This window comes from Malurus melanocephalus, unplaced genomic scaffold, assembly GCF_030028575.1.
Source record: "Malurus melanocephalus ecotype Western Australia unplaced genomic scaffold, MMel_1.1 scaffold_129, whole genome shotgun sequence".
Lineage (NCBI taxonomy): Eukaryota > Metazoa > Chordata > Aves > Passeriformes > Maluridae > Malurus > Malurus melanocephalus.
The window spans coordinates 1,457,357-1,484,446 of NW_026623361.1; the positions used below are offsets into that span (position 1 = coordinate 1,457,357).

The 27,090-nt window shown below is 41.5% G+C and overlaps 1 protein-coding gene across 1 annotated transcript in view; it reads right to left on the reverse strand.

The window, feature by feature from the left end:
* The window catches only part of ITPK1 (inositol-tetrakisphosphate 1-kinase), a 138,456-nt gene that overhangs the window by 49,744 nt on the left and 61,622 nt on the right, over positions 1 to 27,090 (reverse strand). The window contains exons 4-5 of the mRNA XM_057370629.1: positions 15,199 to 15,324; positions 7,277 to 7,394 (exon numbers count right to left, since the gene is read on the reverse strand). Coding sequence (XP_057226612.1) covers positions 7,277 to 7,394; positions 15,199 to 15,324 — 244 coding nt within the window. The remainder of the gene's footprint in view (positions 1 to 7,276; positions 7,395 to 15,198; positions 15,325 to 27,090) is intronic.

Genomic DNA, 27,090 nt, shown 5'->3' on the forward strand with positions numbered 1-27,090 from the left:
TGCTGACTTGTGTTCAGCTATCCAATTTCTAGCTGACAGTTTCCAAGAACTCTAATAGGCCAGAGGGCCTGGAGGCAAGTAGAGCAACATGGATGGTGCCATTTGAGTGACACACAATCTCTATTATTCAGACTACTTTAACCCAATTTAACAAGCAGTGGTTYACTCTCAGTGTACAGAACTAAACAGATTGTATGTTTCTCTAGAAATGCCAGGAGTTCTGACACATGGTCCATATATRCCTTGCCCACAAACAGGGTATGAAGGGATGCAACATATGCCTAGGACAGTACTGCTTTTTCTTCTCAGCACARCATCTTTTTGTTTTCATTGCACGAAGCTGTATCCTGCTGAATCAGTTTTGTTTCCTTTACACAAATGCAGTGACCTGAACCACAATCACTGATGCTCCAGAGGTGCTGACCATCTCCATACAGCCATACCAGTCCATGAATGTATTGGGATCTCTTTATTTCCACCCTATATGCAGCAYTTACACATCAGGAAAACAAAATATGAGCACTTTTCAAGCACTACTGTAAAAAGGGTACCCTAAACAGAGAAAAACAAGGTATTAGTAGTGTAGTGTATCAGATGACAATGATAAGTAAATGACCATGTCTAGGAAGACTATCAAGCAACCAACATTGAGGTTTGGTTCCACTCAGTCAAAAACTACACAAGAAATTCATATCAAGTTCCTCTCATCAACTTTTCCACGTTCAGCCTCTTCCACTCTAACTTCTGAAAGCCATTTGGAAAATTCATGAGACAGACCCGACTACTGATGTCAACAACATAAATGCACTCAAGCTTTCATGATTTCCTTTACTGACACACTCCACAGGAACAATTGCACAAAACCAGCAGRTAAGTGAAATGGGAGCCAGTAGTGATTTTAGACACCATGTTAGTGGTCCTAGTGGTAAAGGAAAGGATGCTCTTTGTGGATCTCCCAGGCAGTGTTACCATCAGCTGATTCCAYGCAATCCTAAAAAAGCCTTAAGGTCCTGCTGGACTCTGCATGAGGAGAGRTGAGAATCTAACCAGGTGTACCACATGTTGGCTAGATACTTATCTGACAAAATGAAAGGGATGCTACTTTTCTTGTCCACACCAGAATAAACTGCTTCTTCAGCAGCAAAAGTGATATAAACACATAACACCAGAACTGGAATAATACTCTATCAGCCAAGTCCTGGTTTCCAACTCAGATGAAAGGTCTTAATTTTTCAAGACTTACTTCTTGACCTTTGATCTTACAACAATATGAGTAGAATCACTGGGAAAAAAACACTTACTGCAAAAAGTATTCCCAGTTAAGTTTTACATCAAYCTTTGAGCACTTTATCTTTCAATGATCCTTCATTACTTTTTCTAGCACCCAGATACTTGAGAAAATTGGATGTCAGCCAAGGAAATATCTGCTCACGAGGATCAGAATAACTTGAACTTCCAACTGTGCTGGAATTTAAAACATCTTGTTTATTCAGAAGACTTCATCATGACAAGAAGAATCCCTGCTCCTCTTTTCCTAATTCCAGAAAGAGAATAATCTTCAAGAATTAATCCATGTTCTGTTCATAAAACCCAAACTGGAGATGTCTTAGGAATGCCCCATTACCACAGAGTGTAGTCAATAGCCTGTRTCTTTACCCCATAAAATGCAGATTCAGTCGTTCTTCAGCTCCACCTGAGCCCCTAACACAAAATTCATAGAAGCTCTCACTTAAATAGATATAAACTTTTCAACTTTTTCAGCTTTATCAAGTACAAAAATGCTTTGAAATTATTTATTTAGATGTGAAACAAAAGTTTCCAGCACTGGTATACAATAAATGGATACAAGGTCCAGCTTTGTTTCTTTTCACATTCAGATAAGCAAAAGAGAATGAAAGTGGGGTGCAGATTCCCCATATCTGGTCCAAAAAGCACATGAGAGTTAAGGATTGAACCTGAGTACATCCAAAAATAACATGTGAACTTTACAGGCAGGCTTATTTTGAAAGCTCCGTGGCCATTAAGACTACTAGGARCCAAGATGAAGATTGTTGGTTCAAGGAGTTCTGACTGGCCCACTGTGTGACAGAACAATAAAAAAAATTCTGTATTATTCTTTGGGCTTTGTGCCTGTTGACCTGCAGAGTCACTTGAACAGCCCCAGGCTGATGGATCTCAGGGGGCCAGTGGCAGCAGGCCAGCAGACTGCCACTCCTGGCTGGGAGAACAGGGACTGTGCCCATCATATACCCACAGAGGCCCCCGGCTCCCTCCTACCTATGCTGGGACAGAGATCACAGTCCAAAATAATAAAATCCTGAAGGGGGAGAGGAGAAGCAGGAAGGGAACGGAGAGCCTGTTCATATTTTCTGTTTATGAAATGGCTGACTTTTAACAGTCTTACTTTGTAAAATCCTTTTGTAAACTACTTTAAAAAGGACAAGACATGGTACAARACAGAAGATTCCGGGTTCCTTTCGGGGTTTCCCACTTTCTTTTCCTGCCATCTCTCAGGACAGGATTAATCCTTTGGAAGCAGCTGTCTACTTTAAATTTCAAAGGCAGGGCTTGTCATCGTAACACCAACATGCTGATGTCCCTTTGTTATCCTCCTAGATGAATGAATGAGCTTTTCTGAAAAAGATGTCAGGTGACACCTCCCTGGGGCAAATGTCCCAGTGTGTTTCCAGTTTAACACAGCAGGACCGAGACCTACCAAGTGCTGGCAGCTGGGTACAGAGCACTGCCACGTGCAACACTGCTGTGAGCTGATGCACTTTGGACAAACTGCTTCCAGTCACAGGGAACATCAATTCCATTCCAATTCCTCCTTCCACACTGGTGTATTGGTGTTCAGACAGAAATTAAAATCCAGTGAGTGAACATGCACCACACATTGTGAGTGAGGTATTAAGACATCTGCCTGCAGGTGTTCCTGGTGGAAAGAGAGCATACAACAAACAAGGGAGACTTCTGCACCCAGAAACTGGTGTGGTTATTTACAATAGCTGACATCAGCCTTCTAACTACAGGTACTTTACTGATATGTCCCTACATAGAAAAGTGAGCTCCAGGTGAGTGATTAAGAGGCTTCAAATTCAAGCCAGATTTTTTTTCACTTTAATAGGAGCTTCAAATAAAGATAAGAGGTGTCTGAAGTTGACCTGTGTGMCTATTCTTCTCTCCCCTCTGACCAAAACTGCTCTGAAAAGTAGGCCACAGAGAGAAGAGGCTACAGTTTGAAAAGGTGAATGCCTAAAGCTATGTATATACAGCTATTTTCATGCACTTTTAACTGGGTGGCCTGATTTTGAGAAGTTTTAAGTATGCACTGCTCCAGCAATGTACACACTCSTTAATGTCCAAAAAAACCCTCCCTGACTATCTGCTTTGGTGCTGAATTGTAGATGCAGATTCTATTCAACAACAGGACCACACTTTCTGTTTAAACAATACCTACACAGCTTGCTTGGCACAGGGACTTGCTGTACCAGAGAATGTGCGTATGTGTCCACCTGGGAAAGAGGCTTCTGCCCAAAACAATCTTGACAGGCAGGTAAATGTCAGCAGAGGAAAGAGATGAACAGGGATGACACACTGTGTCCAAAATCATGCAGCAAGGCAGAACCAGCACCAAGCAGAAAACTCTGAGMCCCAAATGAAATGCCTTACCCATTAGATCACACTGAGCTTCCCTCCTAGTAACAAAAGAGCATGCAGTTGTGCAAGGAGTATTTCTAAGACAGACAGAATCTGATAAACAGAAATCCAGGGAATAGAGAAGGATGCTATGTTCTGTTCTGTAATATCCCCCAAAATGAGAAAGGAGCACATATAGCATCAACTGCATCTCATATAATAATAAGCAATCAAACATAAATGATTTTGATTACACGCCAGGATGAAAATATCAAAGGTAAAGAGGTGTATACTGTTCAGAGTGTCCTGAGGAAAYAGCTCCCACACTTCACAGACGACTGCTAGGAGAGAGAAATTCAGGAATTGCAGCTCAGCTCATRCAGGAGTTCTCTTCTAGAACTCTGCAAAGACTAGTGTCTGCACAAACTTTAGATTTGGAGTTAAATTTAAGAATTCAAGAACARCAAAAATTTTAAACTATCGAAGAAAAAGCAAGGAGCAAGAAATGAGCTGGTTAAAGAAATGAACTTCAGGGTCCGCAAGTTCAAACGTTATCAGAGAAACCAGTAAATCAATTGAGACAGCAGAGGAAGCTGAGTAGCAGTTGGGAACACTAACTAGATAGCTCACTGAGTGAGTAGCATGTTTATTTCACTTTTGGTTTAAGCTCCTTCAATTTGGATTATTACTTGTAAAATACGTGTGAATTTCAAAAGCTTTTAATCTTAAAACAAAAAATGTAATACGAAAAGCTTAGTTAGTGTCCAGTCATAGTGATCATCAATTACCATCTTTAGCACAACTTAAGTGCCAGATTTGGAATTTCAAACCTGAAGGATACAGGATACACAGCATCAGAAAATTTAGTTATTTTCATTAGATTAGAACTTTCAAAAGGCTGACATAGTTCCAACCATACAACAGGCTGTTAAAAATGAAATTTTCACTAAATAATGCTCCTAATCTTTCACCAAACATCACCAAAATTTATCAAAAGCACTTTTATATAAGAAGCAACTCTTCACACAAGGAGAGTTTGTTTACTGTAAGTAAACAAAACAGTACAAGAGAGAACAACTGTGACACCAAAAAAATCTATTCACTGATTTATTTCAACATAGACCTGCTGGCTATATGGGACACTAGCTGGGAATGCAACCTTTATTTTTTCAAATCTTTTTTAAAAAATATTTAGAAACAAAGGCTGCAGAATAACTAGCTCTTTTAGAGCTTGCACTCAAAATAACAGAGATCAAGAAAAAGAAGAAGCCCCAGCCCCAGCCAGACTATTGTTTCCAATACAGAATCCATTAAAATCAATGTTAAAATACCTCTTTAAGCTTTTTTTTTTTTCTCAGAAGAGAGTCCTACTTCCTTCCAAGGAAGGACCTTACTATCTATATTGAATAAAGCAACAATCTCTGCAAATCACCTCAGCACTGCTAGTAACATGCTAGCACACCACATTCAATCCTGGAGCAGGTTGGTCAGAGAGGTTATGTAGTCTCCATCTGTGAAGATACACAAAACCCTAATTGGACATGGACCTGAGGAACCTGCGCTAGAGGATTCTGCTTTGATAGAATAAACTCTCAGGTTTCTTTCTTTTTTTCTTTCTTTTGAAGGCTTCTCCTTACATTTACATTCAACCCTCCCAAGTTCACAACACTTCTTTGGAAGAGATAATCCTTTGCACTGAACATAACCCATCACATTAATTTTGTATCCTGTGATAAAATGGGCTCTCTAGTTACAGCTAAAGTCTAGGATATTCTTTTCTTAGTAGTTACTTCCATAATGAAATTCCAAAACAATAAAGACATGGCTCCTAACAGCTCATGCTATTCACAGATGTATTACTTCTTGTTTGAGCTTTTTAAATGCTCATGGCCTTGGGACATGACAATCACAAAAGAGAAAACGTAACTTAGCAGGTGAAATCGAGGAAGGGAGAAAAAAAGCACACAGCACTGCCCAGAAGGAGTAACTTTTCTCTTACTGCAGATCATCGTGTGCAGGAATGCAGAGGCTGATCTACTTAGGCCACAACAAKAAGTCAGACAATTATTCAGCTCCCCTGAGATTATCCCTGCTAAATAYGGAGTTGGTTCAAGGTCTTGGTCACGATATTTCTGATTATGAGACAGAAAAAAGATGAGACAGGGAAGGAAAGTACTGGGGGGAGGGGGGCCCAGGGTCAGGGGAAATATGGTCACCAAACACTGCACTATTGTCCWGCATTGCAGCAGGACAATACCTAAACCTGTTCCTTACTTCATTCCTCAACTTTATTAACAGCTTCTCTTTAAATTGTCAGTTTTCCTTGAATACAAATTTCCTTTTTCTTTTTCCTCCTTAAGCATTTATTTCTTTTTCTCACCGGTTTGACCAAAGGAGCTGAAATATGCGGAAGACAGACTGGTTGCAAAAACTGGATGCCCTCCTGAACATATTGTTCTCATAGGGATAACAATAATACTGATAGCAATTTAAGAAAAAGAAGAGCTAAACCAAACCCTAATGAATCTCTATGCTGCTATAACAAAATCCCAACCACTTCCTCAGCACCATTCTCCCACTCACAAACAGCAATAACCACTCTAAAACAAAATCCTTCTAAACTAATTTAGCATTTTCTTCCTAAGAGATTCTAAAAGACAAGGCAAAGTGCTGTGAATTATAAGCCTCATTTTTATATAAAGATGCTGCCAGTGGGGCCAGGCAGTTTCTGTGCAAATAATATGTCCATAAATCCACAACTATAAAAATACAAATTGCTGAGCTTCTTACCTGCCCATCAAGATAGTGATAACACAATCTCAGTGGTATTTCCAATCAAACTCCATGTGAACATAGCTCACCAATGCAATTTTCCCCAATTATGGTCATCTAACATATGAAACAATTACTTCAGAGCTATTCTAGATTTAAATTCAAAAGCCAATAAATGTTTCAAGAACATGATGTGGCAGAAGTAGAAAGGGAATGAAAGACTAACTTAACCCAACAGTTACAATGATTAAAATAGAATTATTCAGGTTGAAAAGGCATGACTTCTAAACATGGGAATACAACTCAAATTATACCAATTAAGGGCAACAGACTATGTCAGGTAACAAGCCAGCGCCAGAAGTGAAATTTATGTTCTTCCTAGCAATTACCTTGTGCAACAGGCTTCCATCACTTCTCAAAGACCTTAGCTCCATTTACACTTTAATTTCTTTTGGTCCTTTCCAAAAATAAGTTTTCTTCTTCTCCCTCAAATTCAGGCCTCAGGATTCTAATTGCAAGCTGCAGAGTTTGTACAGTCATTTCAATTTACCAAGACACACAAGAAAACAATGTTTTCCAGAAGATTTCTGACGTGCTCACTGTGGTAAATATGCTCCCCATTAAATCCACATCGTATTTTTAATCAGATACAAACCTCCTTTAAGTATATGGAAAAAGAAGAGCACAGGATTCCAGAGGGCAATCCTGTGACACAGGAATGTTTCAGTGTTTGTGCTCCCATGGAGAGACAGAACGCAAGGGGCCCAAAACCACTACTTCAAACTTCACATCCAACCTCCAGAAGGAAGCTGTCTCCTTCTCTAGTCACAATAAAAGCCTCCAGGGAGAGCAGATATTGGCCTACCTTGCATGTACGCCTCTATTTGCCGAATTAGCTCATAAGACTTKGATCGGTCCAGAAGTGTACGAATAGCCGGGAGAGGGTCGAGGATAATGGTTTCTGGATGAGCATCAATATACTCCTGCAAAACAATATATAGAAAAAAAAAAGGCATTTGGTTGGCTGACGAGTGTAGGAAAATACTGAGATCAGGAAGAGAATGGACAAYGTTGAAAACCTCAAAGTCCAGCTTCTCACTGGGAAGCCAAAAGGACTTTGGCAATGCAGAAAGTCACCAGACATTCCAAACACTGACACTTGAAACAAACACAAATGCGACAGTTAATTGGTTTAGATGGCAAATTCCTCCTGCAGATTCCCTCTCAGTAGCAAAACCTATGCTTCAGYGATATCAGCTCACAAGGGAGCTAGTGGCAAAGTGCCACAGTAAGAACTGGGAGCATGGCTGAGAAAAGCCATTAGGAGAAGAAAGATGTCACACAGCTATCTTGGGGTCAGCCTTACATTCAGTTACTGCATGTGAACATCACAACTATCTGAACTAGGCTCAGAAATATATCTGGGTTCTTTTCTGTTGTTTTTATTGCTGTCCTCTAGCTGTGCTAAAGACAGAGTTAAGGGCTGCATGATAAGGGATGAAATTTKTTTTGGCAGAGCTGAAGAGATTGCAGCTTCATTGTGTCTTCATAGCTTGCTACTTCTCCAACTTCATACTCTCCTGACAAGAACAAAGCAAAGTAAATGACCTCATGGATCTTCATCTTGGGAACTCAATTCCACATTCATTAAGGTCATGACTGCACTACTGCATCTTGGCCACAAACACAGACACAGYTGCCAGGTATCGGCCTTGCAAGCCYAAGAAATCTTCCTTCTGTTTCTTAGAACAGAAGCTGAGTTCCTTCATCATTGCCCCAGCCTGGCTCCAAACAGTCAATGGAAAACACACACATCCATCACACCCCATTCAAAATCAGAAAAATATACCAAAAATTAGCATTTCTGTTTTACCCAACTTCCCAGAGCCATCCTAATGGCTTATCCATTATTTTGTAAAATCCATTCATGCAAATGCTCCTGCAATTAATGGACTTCCATGAAGTTGTACTTCATTTTAATTGACTATTTCAAAGAAGAAAACATACTACRAAAGGTATTTCAGAGTACGATGAGGTGGCCTCAGGAGATGCACTTTGCTGGAGAGAAAAGAATAGCATAATCTATTCCCAGAAAGTGATTTCAGACACTAACTGGGGATGCAGACTTCTCCCCCACCCCAGCACTGACAAACTGTTGCTTTCTGCCGACTACATAGTCTGAACTGGTGGCTACTAAAAGGGGATTATTCATCTGAGGTTAAGAGGATCCAGCAGTGGGGTTTAATCAATCTACTGTATCACCCACAGCACAGAAACACACCTTCCCTTCACAGGGCATGAGGCACCCCTCAGTGGCAATACTCAAATCTGACATACTTAGTAATCCCTGCAGAACACAAAGAATTAATTCCCCAAAGACATGCTCAACCTTGCTGCCTCATGAGAAAAGTAAGGGACAGCCTTTTGCACAGTTGGTCAACAAGACTGTCAGACCCAGTTGTTGTCTCACCCTTGCAGTGCAGCCTGGATAAAAAGCCTCATCAGCTCACTGGAGCAGAAGTTGGGTTCATTTCCTGTCACTAAACCCCAGAATATAGAGTTTTCRTAAGTCTCCAGCCCCTAGTACTTCCAGAGCTGTAAGCAATCAGCTTTCAAATACAGACAAGATATTTTTAAGAGCTAGACTATCTCATTACCTAATGCCTCTTAAACACCTACACATGTCTATTCATACCTGCCCTTTCATGCAGCACCTAAAAGACACCCTGTGGAGCTAGCATGATCCAGTGAGTAGTGCATTAGCTTGAACTTGGGATAATGAAACTGTGCTTGAGTATCTCAACATCTCCAGACCATAACAGAGAGCTCTTTCAGTCCCTCTATGCCTCAGTTTAAGAGAGGGAGTTCCCACACKGTGTCTTCCCGAGCACACTGAGAGGACAGAGCTCCTTACAGACAGCCCACACCCTGATGGGGCAGCAGGCAAGCACAGCACCCGTACTGAACATGTCACAGTTCTGAAACGTGGCCTCAGCAGCCCTCTGACAGCACTTCTGATGTGTGTATGAGCTCTTCCTTTTACACTGTGGTGATCACCCATCCACCTCGACCAGTCTCTGCTTCCACCCTGCCTTCAAGCTCTCCAGACTTCCATCCTGGCCGAGCCCCTGCTCTGCACACACTAATTCTTCCCCTCACAYATACATTCCTCCTGTCTGTGGACCCCATTGCCTTTACTGCACTTCAAGGAGGGAATGCTTTTTTCCATCTCTTAGCTCCTTGTGCACTTTTCCAAATTTTCCTGATGCTCACCTCAGCATTGAGAACTATCCTTGCTTCCCTGGGATTTGTGTATTCCACTTGTTAATGTGACTCACATTACCCTGTTTCCAGAGAGACCCTGGTTTCTTCATGCTTTCTGCAAGGGAACTTCACAGTGCTTTATTTCTAATGATAATAGCTCTAAACAGTATTAAAAGATCATCCAAGCACTAAGCTTGCCACAGCATAATGCATTTTAACAGGAATAAAGGCACAACCTCAAGGCCATTCTACACCGGTTAGCCTGTCACGAGAAGTGAGCATCTAAGCTGACTTTTCAGTGACTGATTTCTCATCCTGTTGCCTTAAGGAGCCTCCAAAAAGCTCCGTAAGGCAAACATGAAGTAAGTGATGAAGATGAAGGAGRTGGGAGCTGTTTTCCAAAAGCCATTTAGAGTCTGGAGAACTTTAACAAACTACTCTAATGCCAAATAAACTGCACTGAGTACAAGGCAACAGCCCCTTCAAACCCTTTCAACAAAGGCTTTTAAGCTTTGAGCAAATAAGCTTTCTTTACACAACAAGGAAATTTCTCAGCCTTAAATCAATGTCAGGTACTGCTCCCCAGCTCTTCTCCGTTTGCAGGCCTAGGCACTTGGACAGCCAGTTTTGCAAGAATGGCAAAACTCAGAGCTGGAATGAAGATCTATGTCATCTAAGTAAAGCAAAGGACTCGAATCTGAAGTGTCTCCAAGAGCTAATCTGGGGACAGGCCACAAATATCTCCTTTTAACTGAATCCAGAAACAACTCCCCCTTTGAAGCAAAGGACCCTCGATGAAGAACAAGGTCAGTATATTTATAGGTGTCCTTTCWGTTTGAACACAGCTAGAGATTAACTGCTGGAGCTGTTCAGGGGACAGGAGCACCAAAATGCACTCAAGTCCTCATAACTCTGCATCTATTCCCACATGCTGTTTGTGGCTTGGATTTCCATCACAAAGCATTWACTCTGCATTCAGAACCAAAATCATCAAGGTCACCAGGATCCCCAAAGCAAATCATCCAGCTTCCCCCTGGGCCTGTAGGCTGCCAGCACTTTCCCAGTCTCCCACACCTCTCACCAGTACATCACCAGCACCTGCAAAAGAAAGTTTCAATACCCATGCACAGAACACCACTTAAAATAAATAATTTAAAACCTGAACCTTACATCAATTTCCTATAACAGGAAATAGGAAAAGTCAATTTYGTTCGTTTCACAGGAACAATCACGGTAGCTGATGTGAAAACTTTCACAACTTTTAYTCTTTACTAGGAACTGCTGCACACTCAGGCATCATGTTTTACTGAATACAGACCTGTGAAGATCACTTAACAGACTGGGAAACTCTTGATACAGCCTAAGTAACACTCTTCCCATGGCACAGAATGACTCCACTATCAGAAAAACAGATCTGGATAAACATGAAACATTTCTATCTCATAATTTTGAAAGCTGCAGACATGAACTTGAAAATTATGTAGTTGAAGAAGGAAAAGGGAAACACTGAAGCCAAGAGCTTTCAGTACAGCACAACCTTTCAACTCTGAATGTTCGAATATTCCCTCGTTCTTCCAGCAAAACAACTCTGCTCTTTACTTCAGTGGATTTACTGAAGACTGATATCCAACAGCAGACTCCAACCACAYAGACAACAATGCGGAGGATATTTCCAACAATAGATTTAAAGGGCTCTGTCCTTGGGCTGCAGCTCAGCTTGACCAAGACAACATCTATGTTTCCCTCTTTCTAATCTTTGACATAATAAAAGCAAACAAGAAAAAACAAGGACTTTTAGCAGATCCTCCTTTGTTTGAATTCGAGGTTTGGCATTAAGTCATGCTTTGTACCAGCCCTATTACCAGCAGAAAGCCAGCAATGAAACTTGAAATCAAAAAGAGATAAAATATTTCATGCTCCTTGTTAAATACCTCTGAATATAACCCGAGATTTTTAAAAAATACTTTCCTTGAGAGGCCTGTGAATAGATGAGAATAGAGTTGTTTGTCATTTTACCCAAAAAAGRTAGCTAATGATTTTTTTTAATATTTTAACAGAAAGTTGATACAGTATCTACTGCAAATAACAGGTCATTAAATGAGACTCACTGATTCATTAACTTGCTTTTATTAGTAAGTAATAAAATTTATATAATCTTTTGTTTAATATTAAACAAAGTTCCATAAAAAATATTCCAAGAAATAAAAGTTAGCAAAAGAAACAATAACACCATTTGGATTTGTGTTTTCCCACATAAACAAGACAGTGACTGCTTGTGAAAACAGGACACTGTTTTCCAAGGGAAAAGGAGATGTAAAGATAAGCTTTTCTAAAGAGTTTGCATCAGATTCAGACTTAAAAGTTCCTTTTGGTTGCCTTAGACTGTGACAGTCTCTTTTTACAAACACCTCCTTCCAAAAGGAAAGGTGAAGGCATATTGGGTCTTCAACAAACACTCACCTCAAAATCGTCTCTACATCGAAAAGAGATTTCTGCAGTGGTTGCAAGGGATGAGGAGTGTGGCAAGGGGAAGGGGGAACCGATTTTCTCTGTTACATTTAAATTCTCTGTACATATCAAAGCAGCTTTCTGAGTACTCAGCTGCCCTGTTCAGCCTTCAGAAGTCCACTGCTCCTTTGTCTTGCAAATACCTACCCACAAACAGCTATCCTAACAGTTAGCACTCAAATAATAAATTGTTAGTTAATTTTGCTGTTTATGAGGCTCTTCCAACAAATTTAAGACATCATTATTTTTCAAATGGGAAAAACACAGGTATTGGCCTGTGAATTCAGGTCCATTTCAATTTTGTACACCCTATGCCCCCAATTAGAAAAGAATTACTAAGATGCAATAGTTTCACTCGGTTTTTTGCTTGCCTTTTCTCAGCTGAGAAGTCTTCTACCTCCTTCCCTTCCAAAATATCTCCCTAATTTTTCTTCTTCTCAGCCCCGAACCCTTCTAAGAAACCTTGTCAGTCAAGAATTAGAAGAGCCCATCCTGGACAACTCCAGAGTRGGAGAGTCAAGAGTTGAAGGCAGTAGGGGAGGAAACATTTTAAATTTTCATCAACCTCATAGCAAAACACTAGGCATAACATCTGCATCTGATCCATCTTTTTAAGTAGGCTAATGCAAGGAGAACCTGTTCAGAAAAATCTCTGAAAGACAAATTAATAACCCTATTGATTTTCCATCACTCGAGCCATCATTTTGAGTGCAATATGAAGCTGCACTGAATGAAGCTACTCAAGCCCCTGTACAGCTATGACAGGCAGCTGCTCAGAGAGCATTTGTTCTAATGAAAGCATAACAAAGACTCCCCAATGTCTCACATGAGCCAAAGCATTTTCAGTTTTCAAAGCCATATACTTTGTCTAGGAGACAGGAACTGGGGTAGTTTGCTTTTCTTTCTTAYCAAGAAGCCAGGAACTGTAGCATCAGTAAATGAAAGGCACCCTGGCAACTCTGCCTCTTCACCTGACTCCTCTCCATGTACCTCTGGTCAAGAAGGAACCAATGAGGACTATAAGCAATTTTTACTAGTTAACTAATAAACTGTGTTCAATCAATCCAGCCCAGTGTTACAGTGGATAGGAAGGGAGACTGACTATCATCTCCACAAATAATCATCACTCCCAAAATAAGGATTAAGGTGTTCTATAAAGCAAATAGAAATATTTCTCCACTTTTCATCTCACGCACTACACTAGGTGCTGCATGAGAGTTTGGTTGTGCTTTGGATGAGTTCRCTAGGCACTCATCATTGACTTTCAGTGCAGTGGAGAACAGTTTGCAACCACCAATACTGTGCAGAGAAACTGTAGTCCATGCTGCATCCAACTAGCACAAAGACCTCAGAAAGCTCAGCCCTAAAGGTCTTCTGGAGCTAAAAATCCTACTGTCAACAGGACACTCCTCCATATAATTTTCATTCTCCTGTAATATTTTTTTTTCCRAGGCAATTTAAAACAGCAAGGAAAAAATGGCATGCAAAGAGGCTTCCTGTTCTATTAGCACTCTCTGCCAGACCCTACAAGGGCTCATCACAGACTCCAGAGAGCAGGAACACAGAGTCATGTAAATATGAAGCCAGTTTCCTCCTCAGCTCTTTGCAGATTAGGTGGTCAAGGCTTCTATAACCTWAATCTGAAACAAAGTCATTCTTAAAAAGGTCATAAATGTAGTCTAGCAGATCATTCCTCCTTCTGTGGTCAAGGATCCCTTGCTTTCTGCTTCCTGGAAGACTGCTTTATGGAGCCAACAGTAAGACTGGTGCCAGGTATCATCTTGCTGTCATATTTATATTCAATAGCAGGAAAAAAGCATAATGAATTTTGCACTGTTTGGTCTGGTTAAGATCATCAGAACTTTTTCAGTCAACTTAATCAACAATAAGGGAACCACACTATTTCCACTTGTGTGTAGGTGCCAGAAATACCACAGTGCTTATATAACACCTCACTCATACAAACAGCTTTCCTGCAAGGGGTCATTTTACATTTTATAGGTTGTTCATCGATTTTAGTTTTAAAAACCAAAACAACAATCCCATTCCACATACTTTATACAAAAGAATTCYCACAATTTCTTTTTCTTAGGGAATATGCTTCTCTTAATTTCTAATAATTTTCAACATCTTAAAAACTATACAGGACAGATGGAGACAGGCAGCAATTTCCAGAAAGTTTCTGCCCTGGATACAAAATTACATGAGAGTATACTCTAAGAAGACATTCTGGCATGTAATTCAACACTGAAAGGCCTGGCCTCTGCCCCACTGGTTCCCGGTTAGATGTTTTACTATTGTGGAAGCTTCCTGCATGCCACTGATGTAGCACAACTCAGTCTCCTGAGCAGAAGCAAAAGCTTAAGGCCTTACTTTATTTGTGAGAGGATCTCATTCAGATGCCTGCTCACAGGGGCCCTACTCTATATCTCACTCACTAGAAARGTTTGGGAGGCACTGGGAGAGAATATTTTTCTAATGCGTAAGTTTTGAAGTCACTTTTTGTTCAGGAAAACAGTTCTCTGTACCACTACACCCAGCATATTTCTGACCTCCAATGTAAACTTAAGGGGAAAAAAATTATTACAATAGGATTTTCAGCACCAGAGGACACAGTCACTCACAGTAAACTTGATGTTACAGAAATAAGCATTCCAGGAACTGGGAAGACTAGACAGAACTGGGCCAAATTAAGTCAATGCTTCTGTCACGGCAAGATGCACATAAAGTACTCTGCAAACATCTGCTCCTCTTTATGAGCAGCAATAATACTCTTGAAATTACATAAGAGCATTTGGTGGGAAACCAGTTCTAACTTAATGATATAACGCAAAACCTTCCCAAAGTACAAGTCCATTTTCAACTGACAAAACTACTTTTGCTGGGCTATCAGTAGCGAGCAGCAGTGTTCCAGACAGCTCTTTTCATCAAACCCCTACAAGCTGCACGGTAAACAGTCTGAATTTGCTGCGCCAAAATAATACTCCTGCTTGAAATGCAGAAAGAACCACTTACCTGGAACCTTTGAACCAGCTCCAGTGATTGGCTGTCATTCTGGTCTGCTTCAAGGATTACATCTGTCAGTTTATGTATGATCACATCCAAAGGGCCCTGATCTTCAATGGGTTTGGTGAGGTCAAGCTGAAGAAACCAGAGAGAAACATTTCATTAATATATGGGGGATGCAAGGCTCTTGTTCCTGCCACCATCCAASTTGTTGCTGCCACACAGAAGGCATTTACACAGTGCTTTTATCGTGGTATGTAATCCAAATCCCTGAGAATTTACATTTCATTGAATGCTAGAAAACTTTACTCAGGAACTTATTTCTCAGCAGTGTAGCTTTAATGCCATATAAAGCAGTGAAGTCACCAGCAAGTACCCTCCATCCAAACATCTTCCTGTGCTTCTCCACCCTAGGCCAACACATCCCTCTTCAGCTCAGTTTCCTGGTACATTCACATGGTTTCCTGATATATGTGCATACATGTAAAAGGAATGAGCCAACAAAGACTAACACCACAAATAAAAGGAAGGTCTGCTATGCCTTTTGCCCACTGGGATTGCACAAAACAGCCCCCAGGACAGGGATAAAGGTATCACAAAAGTAAGTGACTCAGGATCTGTGGAAATTCATCTGCTACCGRGACAGCTATTTAGCTGGTAAGGAGGGGTGCAGCTCCCAGACAACTCCCAATAGTAGACTTTGGCAGTTAGCTGGGAAGGAGGTAAAGATTTGGGGTGGGGTGTGCAGAAAGTCTGCTCCATACAGCACAGGAAGGCATGAAAATGGTGGCAATGTGTTAGGGGGCTTGGTCCCAGTACCAAAACAGGGTTCAAGAGCAGAGGAATGATCTGCACTRGAAAAAGAATGAGGAATTTTTTCTTCATGAAATATTAATGCAAAGAAACCTACAGGACCTGATGGGATGCATGCAAGAGAGCTGGCCAGTGTTACTGAGAGCTTGGATTTTTCAGGATGTAAATCAAAACTATGGACATTCCAGCTAAATCAGGAAAAAAATCTATCAAAGGGGCAGTCCAATTACAGCAGAGTCTCACAGAGGTGGCAGGATCTCCATTCTTCCAGATTTTCAACACCTGACTGGGCAAAGCCCTAAGCAACTTAGTCTAAATGTAATGCYAAATCTGCTTTGATAAAGATGATGTATTGCAGACCCTAAGATCCCCACCAAACTTAACGATCCCATGAAGCTTCTTAGCAGATTTAAAATTAGTACTGTGTAAGTGCCAGATCTGGCTCATGTTCCAGCCAACACACCGGGCTGCTCACAGCACAAAAGCTGTGCTTCAACCAATTGTGGGATCTACTGCATCAATGGCAACTTAACCTTGTAAATGTCAAACCAGGAACATTAGGACGAAAGACAGATGTGAGCTCACTAAACTAAAGTTAGTATCTGATTTTACAGTTAATGCACGGTCCTTTCTACTGCTGTTTTCTTTCTTATTCAACTCTGGTAAATAAAGATATGGGAGATACAGGAGGGAGAGGAGTGCTGGGCAGAAGAAGCTGCTGATGCTGTTTTGTCTCATTAGCTTGAGTTTTGTCCTACTAAAATCTCTCACCCTACAGAAATGGCCCTGCTTTGAATTAAGGACTGCCTTAAGAAGACAAYGATAAGACAGGATAGAACCAATCAAACTACACCAGCGGAGACCCATCAGCCTTACATTAATTTGCTAGCTGCTAATGTAACTGATCCATGGAGCTGAACTGCTTTTCTTGTGTAGGCAYCCTTATCTGGGCCAGGCTGCCCTGAGCAGAATAACTGGAGTCAGCTATGGCACAAAGCAAACTGAAAGACTGCCAGCTCTSTCCTCAGAGACCACCTTTGCTTGCCCATTGCTTTATGCTCCCACTAACAGTTATGGCTGAAAGCCCTTTGAAGTCCTTATGTAAATTCCAATACAACTGGAAAAAGCAGTGTGTGTCTTTCTTCCAAGGAGACAAACAGAGGCACCACTCATAGGTGGGCAGCCACTCCCTACATGCCACGGTAGAGACCAACAGGACAGACTTGGTGTGGATGCTCAGGGATGGGTAAGGTGAGGCCAGGGGAGGCAGTCCACGGAAGGCCTGGCACTAATTACATTTTCATTCTCACAAGCATGCAGCACAAAGGCTAAGAGACAGGCTAAGTGCCTSCAAAACTAAGGCAAAAGGAAGTGAACTGCTGCTTGACTAAAGGACATGGAAGGAGATAATTAATTTCTGCAACCAAGTTCCAGAAACTCAGCTAATATTCTTCCTTAAAAGAAATCTCAGATGACCACACTGCTTCTTCTGATTTTTTTCCATCTGCCTATCACATCTGGAACGAAACAGCAAAACAAAGGGTCCATTTAACTAGGTCAGAAAGTTGCTGGTTGCCAAAGTACAAAATTCTGAATTAATCCATTTTCAGGACTTCCCGGTTTGAAAAACAGTAAGACGCAAATAAGCATTTGAGATTGGTTACCCCTCTACATTCTTCCTGAACTTTCAGCTCAATCTGCACATTGAAACATTCAGGAAACATGAAAACAGTCCTCCCTTTCAGCCTTGACCCAAGAATAGAAGTAAGCCTTCAAGGCATATCCAAGCATTTCCAGCATAGTGTTTTCCAGAAGCATAAGACATCTGGGCATGATAACTTCTCCACAACAGTTGTGCCAGCTAAACAAAATAGGCATATTTTGAGAACGAAACCAAATGCACCTTCTTTGCACCCTGGAAAGCACTAAAAAGGCTCCCCCCACAACAGTGTTTTGCTTCTCCTTCAGCAGTAAAGCAGTGAGAAATGACAGCATGATAAAGCAGCTACTCAGGAAGGAAGTTCAATGACCACTTCAATKGACTCAAACAAGGACAACAGGTACATTTCAGCCACAAAAACCTTCAAAATTTGATCCAGTATTTTGTGGATTGGAGGATCAAACCATTTGCAAGAATAAGTTCTCTGTTCAGAGCCATGCTGCAGAAAGCAAATATTCCTGGGCTGTGTGGAATTTGGAAGAGATCCACCTTCCTTTTATACACTAGGAAAAAAAAAGAAAAGTAGAAGGAAAAAAAGATTTGAGAAGGTAAAAAGAAGCCTTTTCAAGGGGAGTATCAGACTCAAAAAGAAGTCATTGAAAGTAAAGTGCAAAATTTCTGATGGCCCTCTACTGAGACAAACACTGATTCATTGTTTATCATCAGCTGGAATTTGAGCCCTCCTACTTCCCTTCCCTTTCAGCATCWCTCTCCGAGTGACCTCTGCATCTGACATGATCACCCAAAGGTTTGTTATTGCAAAGAACTAACACCATAGCAACAGCAGTGACAGAAAAGATTTATCAGCACCATCTTGAAAAACCAGAGATATGTCTGTGGTGCCTTTTCTTCTGGGAGGTAGGTTACAGCCTGCAGTATACTCTGCTTGTCCTTCTTTATGTTAAGCAAACACATCCAACCAGGTTTCACAGCATTGTCACCACCAAACTCCAGCAAAACTCAGGTACATGACATGGAAGAGAGTCAAAGCTGTAAACAGTAAATATGCAAGGCATATACATGACATGGACAGTGCAGGGTCCCTGGGTAAAAAACTGTGAGGATGGCCAGGCCCAGAGAGTGTGGGGTATGGAGATAAATCCAGTGGGCATCTGGTCACACCTGGTGTTTAGTGCCAGTGCTGTTTAATGCCTTTATCCATGATCTGGACAAGGGCATCAAGTGCAYCCTCAGTCAGTTTGCAATTCTAACCAAGCAGGGCAGGAGTGTTGATCTGCTGGAAGACAGGAAGGCTCTGCAGAGGGATCTGGACAGGCTGGATCCATGGGCTGAGACCAACGGTATGGGGTTCAAAAAGGTCAGGTCTCAGGCCCTGCACTGGGGTCACTTACAACACCCCCATACAGCATGACAGGCTGGGGGCAGAGTGGCTGGAAAGCGGCCTTGTGGAAAAGGACCTGGGAGTGCTGGGTGACAGTGGCTGAAYATGAGCCAGTGTGTGCMAAAGTGACCAAAAAGRCCAATGGCATCCTGGCCTGGATCARCAATAGTGTGGCCRGCAGGACCAGGGCAGGGATTGTCCCCTGTACTGGGCACTGGTGAGGCCACACCTCAAATCCTGTGTTCAGTTCTGGGCCCCTCAGGACAACAAAGACATTGAGGGGCTRGAGCGTGTCCAGAGAAGGGCAAAGGAGCTGGAGAAGGGTCTGGAACATGGGTCTGATGAAGAATGGCTGGGGGAGCTGGGRTTTTTAGCCTGAAGAAGGCTCAGGAGGGACCATATCGCTCTCTACAACCAACAGAAAAGAGGATGTAGCCAGGTGGGCATCGGTCTCTTCTCCCAAGTAACAAGTGGTAAGACAAGGGGAAATGTCCTAAAATTGCACCAGGGGAGATTTAGATTGGATATTAGCAAAAATTTCTTCACAGAAAGAAGTCAATCATTAGAACAGGCTGCCCAGGGAAATGGTGGAGTCACCACCCTGGGGGTATTTAAAAGGCATATAGATGTGGTTTATTGGTGGACTTGGCAGTGCTGGCTTAACAGCTGGACTTCATTTTAAGTGTCTTTTCCAACCTAAATGATTACATGGTTCTGTATGCCTTTCCTTGTCTTTCAAATCCATATACGGAAGAAACCAACCACTAGATAAATGTTCTTATCATAGCTGGCTGCAGCCAGCCTGCCCACCTTTTAATAGAAGGCCAGGCTGAAAGTTACAAAACGCTCAAGCTTAGAAACGACAGTCTCTCCCACAGGCTTCCCAGAGAATCCACTGGAGAGCAAGTTACAGGCATGCAGAGCTCTGCCTCTGCCCTCCTCTCCTCTTCCCCCTTCCTCTGTCCACCAGAAACACAGCCAGCACATTATCCAAGTCATTATACAGAAGGGCAAAAAATGTTTATTTCCATTAAGCATAATTTGTTTAAAGTTTTGGGGTTGTTTTTCTCCAGAACCCTGGCAATCCATCTGTATTGCAGGGACAGGGCGAGTGCCTGGCAGAGTGCCACGGTTCTCCACTGGTCCCAACTGCAATCCCACACAAATGCATTTCTGGAAGCCGTGTTTAAAAATAAAACTATGTCCAAGTGAAGAAAATCTGGATTTGTTCACTCAGGGAAAAAAACCCCAAGCCAAACAACTGCAAATGTCAGATTTAGGAAAAATAAATATAATTTATAATAACGATTAAGAATAGTTATGTATTTTTTATTTTATTCAATGTTTCCAGTCCATGGGATAATCAGCTGTATTTCAAAATCTGTCAGATTAAGATTTGTGGTTTTGATTTTTTTTTAAGCTGTTCTTCTGAAATAGTTTTTGGATTATGATTCACATGAAATGAAGTTTTAATGCCAACATTTACTTTATCTGAGCCGAAGAGAGCTATGTCCACTGCTATATCCCTGAGRGATGGGGAGTCCATCTCTCCATTTCTGTTTATCCTCACTTTTCCCTTACTATATTTTCATTAAAAAGAAAAAAGACTCATAGGGCTATTGTTCAAACAATTTTGCTCCTACTCTCCAATCTGCTAACAAACTCCACTCACCAGGATGCTTCACCAAATTCTTGCTAGCTCTTGCTGAGTTTTTGTTTGATGCACTGCTTAGGAAGAGCAGAATAGGAGTGCATGTACCTTCAAAGCAGCCTGTCATGCTGCAGGTGGAAAATGTTCATGAAGCTTCCAACCAAAGGAGGCAAATGAAAACAGAAGGCAAATCAGAAAACATAGATTTGTTTTAAGCCTTCTCACTAGGCAGATAGCACCAAATCATCAGACAYTAACTCAAGTTCTAGAAAGCTTAATAAAATGCCACAAAAGGGAAAGAACCCATCCGATTTTCTCATAGGGACCCATCAATGAACTGCTACACATTTCACAAATCACAACGCAGGAGTCCCTTTGTAGTAATTTAACTCTCCTCCCTGTGACCAGGGCATACCAGTTCAGCCTGACTCAACTTCTCAGCTCCCTGACTCCTGATATTGTAYACAGAATTTTCTACACAAATCTACKGTATTCTGCTCAGATACTCAGTTAAGGCTGTATTGACCTCAAGACGTGTGGTGTTTATTTAAATCTTAATGCAGCTTCTTAAACTCCACTGCATGCAAACCTTCAGGATTTTAGCACTCATCTTCCTCTCCTGGAGCTATGTTCTACCCTGTATCTTCATCACATGCATTTATAAAGGCTTGTAAAACAAAGCTTTCAAATTCTTCTCCCAACCCCATCCCCAATGTTTACCTGTGCTGTGCATCAATGCTGAGCAAGCCATAATGAAAAAGTGTCACAAGCTTTAGATCAGAAAGCCAAGTCTTCAGAAAACTGAACCCTGACAACCAATCTATTGGTGGACACTATTCTCTCCCAAAAAGCTCAAAAAAATCAGCTAGAAATATTTTAACTGCTTTGGAGAGGGAAGTGAAACAGCAAAAATCAATACTGCCAAGTTCACGGTTTCACCTTACTGTAAAAAGTAAACAAAAATACAGGTGATATTCTATTTACAGGAGAGAATGTGCTTGCTTTTGAATGAAAATGGGGAAATTTCCTAAAAGAAATAAATAAAAAAAAAAACAGTTGTGCATGTCCATCTATACACGTAGGAAGACCTACTTGTGCACAGCAAAAGTGAAACAACAGAATGGCACAGAAACCTAACTGCTCTTGAGACAAACCAAAGGAAATCCAAGTAAGACCAGCATATGCTTCTTTCACAAATTAAATTCTTCAGAAGCAGTCCCCACTGCTGTCCTGTCCCTCCACCATGACTATACAGTCACAAAAGCAGCTGTCAGGTTTGTGCAAGCACCAAACTGGCACAAGTGACTCCCTGCCAAAGCCTATGGAAGGTAACAAAGTATGTATCATTAAACATTTCCTCACGAGGAAAGACATTTTTTCCAATGGTATACAGGCTCTCCATAGCTCCTAAAATATCCATATATTGTAACTAAATAAAAATYTAGATATTTAAGTGATTTCCTCATCATCCCTCTGCCTGAGAAAGTTATTTGGGCTTTCATCATGCCCAGATCGTGCAAGTATTCTGCACTTGCTGCTGCTGCTGCTAATGGTGCCAAAGGATGCCAGGGGAGAACACAAACTCCCCTAGGAAACAAATACCAGCTCTATYCCATTGCAAGGGCAAACAGGGACCTGACCATCAAAGACTGTAAAAAAAGAGCAAAAAGTACACCAAGAGGCGCTATTTTGTCTCCACACCTCCCTTCCCCAGCACTGCATTAACCTGTTCATCCTGTTGCAGCATCGGCAATCTGAAAAAGGAAATCCGCTGTGGGGAGGAGACTCACCCCCAACACTGATGAGAGGAGAGGGCATTGCAGTGACATTGGTAACAGCTGCCAACTCACATGGGAATTCCTTCCCATGCAGGAAAGAAATGTGCCTTGAAAATGCCCTAGCTTCTTGCTGGTCTTCTTGGAATCACGGGAAGTAAAGACTGACCAAAGAGCTTACCTTGCTACCACTGCAGGACACTACAGGTTATCTACTGTTGCTCTGCCCAGCTTAGTTTAACAGAACCACCAAAGGAGAAGGAAAACAAGTCCCACACTGTGATATGTCATGCAGAACTCAGGCAAATATCAGTGACATCCAAGGCCTCAAGAAATGCCTAGAGGTGGGGAGCAACATAACGTAGCCTATGAAGCTAATGTAAGGTAGCCTACTATGTGCTGGGCTCCCATTTTTCCAGATACTGAAACTTTAACATCAGAGGAGAAGATTCTGTGTTTTACAGATGGTTTCTTTGTGTTTTCTTGCATTCTTGTGTTTACTTTGCATTCTGCTGGGCACAAGTTGCCAGAGAGCATGTGTGAGCACTTTGCACATATTCAGGAGTTGCATACAGCTGCTCCCCTGGAAGCTTGGTTTGATGTCTGAAATATCTGTGAAGTTCTCACTTCTGGCTGCATTCTAAATAAAATGAAGGAAAAGGCATCTCATAGGGTTTTTTTTACATTACTAACATACATGGACATCATTTATGGATCACTTCCCCAACTGCTACACATACTGACTAGTCCTTGTGCATTCGAGGCTTGTCCCCAAGTACTGCAATTCCCCAGGACCTCAGTGAGCAGCACCTCCCCACAGGTCCCTCTGCCCCCTCCCACAGAAGCAAAGTGAGCCAGCACTGCTCTGGCCTGTGCGGTAACACTGGGATAAGATACTGCATCCCAGTTACTCAAACCTCTCCCACTGCTTCCCTCCTTATTCCTCTGCCCCTGGTATATATATTTCCACTAAGCATCACCCTCCTGTTAGCACTAAGTTTTACTTCTTCACCGCTTTAAAAGCAAGACAAGAAATCCCATCTTTGGACAATGGCTAACGTTCTTCACAGAAACAATTTTCAGATTTTCTATTTTACTCAGGACTGGAACATTGTKACTGGAACTTTGGTTTTGACATACAGCCCAACACACACATACAAAAAAAAAATCCTAGCAATTAAAGTATAACAGCTTGGTTTATCTCCTGTACAATACTTTGGCAGCTGCAGACGGTTCTTTCCAGAACTTGCCAAGATGCAAGAACAGCTATTTCTGAGCATGACACTGAACTGAGAGCTCATGTCGCATTAGGAGTGGACTGCAGTGAGCAGGTTTTGGTAGGCAAGTGGTTAAAGCAGCTCRGTCTTATGCAGGGATGGTTTGAAAGGCAATTGCTGATTTTCAGCAATGCAGGAAAAATAATCAATGTTACCCAAATCCAGAAAAGCCTCTTGCCAAGGGTGTCTCCTGAGGTCACCAAGGCTCCTGTGGATTAAGAAGGGCAGCAGAACAAATCCAGAGATTAGCAGAGGAGAAAAGTTGAACAGAAAATGTGTGACATAGGAGGATTAGTGCCCCAAAGAATGAAAGCAAGATATAGAAAAATGAGAACACAGGAGAATGAGCATTCAGCATAACCTGCCTTGCTTTACTTCCTGGAACTGTCAAAAAGGCAGTGTTCAGTACACCAGATTAAAAAGCTACAGAGCAAATCCCAGTAGTGCAAGGTATGGGAAAATTACTAAGTAGTTCACAAAACTTCTGGCTCACTTCTGGAATGGGCAAATCCGACCCTGAAACCCTTACAGTTTTTCAGACTTTACACAGCAGAATTTTAATGTTTTTTTGAGCAAGTTGGGTCAGCTAAAGCCCAGTTATTGAACTGAATGCTCAATCAACCCTGTAGGAGAGYAGACATCAGAGGAGGAGTGGAATGGAGAAGCTATCCATGGAGAACACTCCAGCTAATGCAGAATACAGAAATACTGCAGTACTAAATTCAGGTAAGCAGAGGGAGAGGCATGTGAGTGGTGCACTTAACTTCTCTAAAGTTTTCAATGCTTAATTATATTACCATATATACAATCAAAATATCAAGACCTTGCAGTACCAGAAATACTTTTGATTTTTTTAAGAACTACTGGATGCAGAGAAAGTTAAGATGCAGGAAGCATATTCTGAAAAGTTTCTCTTGAAGACACATAAAAATGGACTGCCTAACTTCCTTCCTTTTGTTCATGGGATTAGATAAACAGAGAGCTGATACATAAGAAACATCCCCCAGAAAGCCTGGCTACTATCCTTTATCCTAAGGGCTGAGGAAGCTCAGCTCTGGACTTAGAGCACACAGCTCAGGCTCAGCTTATGGATAATTCTTYAGCAGCACCTGTCAAACATCAAGATCAGTCAGAGCTCCTGTGTCCTATTAACTTGCCAGTGTCTCTATAGTAATTCTCCCTTCAACAAAGTTTCCCATCTGGCATAGCCAGGCTGCCAGAACCCTCTTCAGTTCTGTTAGCTCCTAGCCCCCAGAGAGCTGTATTTCTAGGTGCATTTCCCTTTCTCMAGAGACTTTGGATGACGCCAAGTTGTAAGCAAATGTAGGTGCACCCAAAGAACATTTAAACCAGGCTGCTCATCACTTTGTTGAATTTATGTGCTCTTTATTGCGCACTAAGGAATTTAAAAACATGTGGAGGGAGCAAYAGCTGTCTGAGTAGAAAGTTTCTATGTTCTTTATTCACCCGCTGCTAAACTAACTAGGATCTCTTCTAAAAAACAAACCAAAATGGAAACATACTTCTCTTTAAAAAAATGGTCCTTCATACACCGTATTTTTATGGTGCTGCTAACAAACACTGGATAGCTAGCAATGTTTGTGCAACTGTGAAGGGTAGAGGAGGAGGACAAGGGAGAAGTACACTAGAATAAGACAGAAGAAACACAAAAGCTTTAGAAGGCTTAGCCTAAAGGGAAAATAAAAATGAGTAGAGTCACTTTTAAACATAGAGAAKGCCATGCTTAGAATGATCTGTATCATTTCGCGATGCTACATGAGCAGAAATCAGAAGAGAGACCATGAAGAGATTGAAGAGACTGTGGCATTCCCTTCCATCCTGTTCCAGCAAATATTATTCATGGAAGAATGAAGTTGCCTTTCAATTACAAAGCATTACTTCAGCCTGAAACCACTGCTCCCAGTGAGACAAAAAGATTAAACTGTCCCTTCCAAGGATTAATTCAAAGGCATTTGAAATGGTCTGAAATGAACACGGTTGCAAAGGTAGAACAGCTCATCATTTCTCAAACTGAGGAAGAAGGGCATATGTGGAGATTACAATCATCATGGGCCACTCGCTGGTGCTGTGCTGCCAGAGGGTATTGGAGAAAGGAGTGGAACGTGAAGTCAGGAGAACGTGGCTGGGACACAGGCAAGGCTCTAACCAGAGTCTCAGTGGGTCTGACTCATGGCATCAGCAAATATCCTGGTACACAGGTGGTGATCAATAGTTAATGGCCAACAGTTTGTTTTGCAACAACTGCAGAACAGGTTTGCTTTTTACTTTCTACCATGTCTGACAAAACCTTCTCAAGTGGTCAGATGTTTTTTCCCACCCAAGGGAACTGACTTCCAATGCAGTACCTGCCCAACAAATATGGAGACCACTGGCCCATGCAGAACACTTGGAGTAAAATCCCTTTTAAATGATAAAAGGTCTTGCTTTTGCTGTGCTGACGTCTGACAATCCCTCTCACTGAGGTTATATCCCAGCTATTCTGAAGCAGGAAAGCTAACATAAAATTTAGTAAAACAAAGAATACTACATCAAGTTGTGTGAGTTTAAATTACAGGATAAAATGGTGTACAATTCAAGCAGATTTATGACTTGAGGATGACAAATGTATAAAGAAATTAATTAGCAATGACTGCTGAGTTGTGAAAACATCCAGGATTTGATAACAAAGGATGTTTAGCATTTTTTGCCAGCATGCCAAAGAGTAAAATGTATTTTGGGAATACTTACAAAAGAAAAATTGGGATCTCTGTGTATCAAGCATAAGCTTARTAGTAAAGATAATACAGGAATAGACAAATAGACAAATTTTACACAAATTTTTGGCTTCAGCTTTCAACGAGAACCAAGAGGCTGGTCATGGGGACAAGGCAAGCTGGTGAACAGAGATGGGTATGAACACATCAGTGGGTACCAGCAGCCAAAGCCAGAACTTATGGACTGAGATTCACRAGAGCCACTAGCTACATTAATTTCAGGCTTCTTCCTGCAGTCAGAGAGAAATGAATAAACACCTTGACATTTCAAAATCATTTAGCCTGTCTTACTTTCATGTTCCAGAATAAGAGGAATCACACCTGAAATGTGCCTGATCAGAAGGAGTCTAGTGGAGTGGTATAGATACCAGATGACTCTTCAGAGTTTAATGGGCTGAGGTGAAGGGAAAGATATCTTTCCGCCATAATTGGATAATAAATATATACTTTATTATAAAAAGCCTCCATCCCCCCACCTCAAGAAAGCAAAATTCAATTTAAAAAATATTACATAGGAAATCAGAGGATGGTGATACAAGGGTTCTGAAT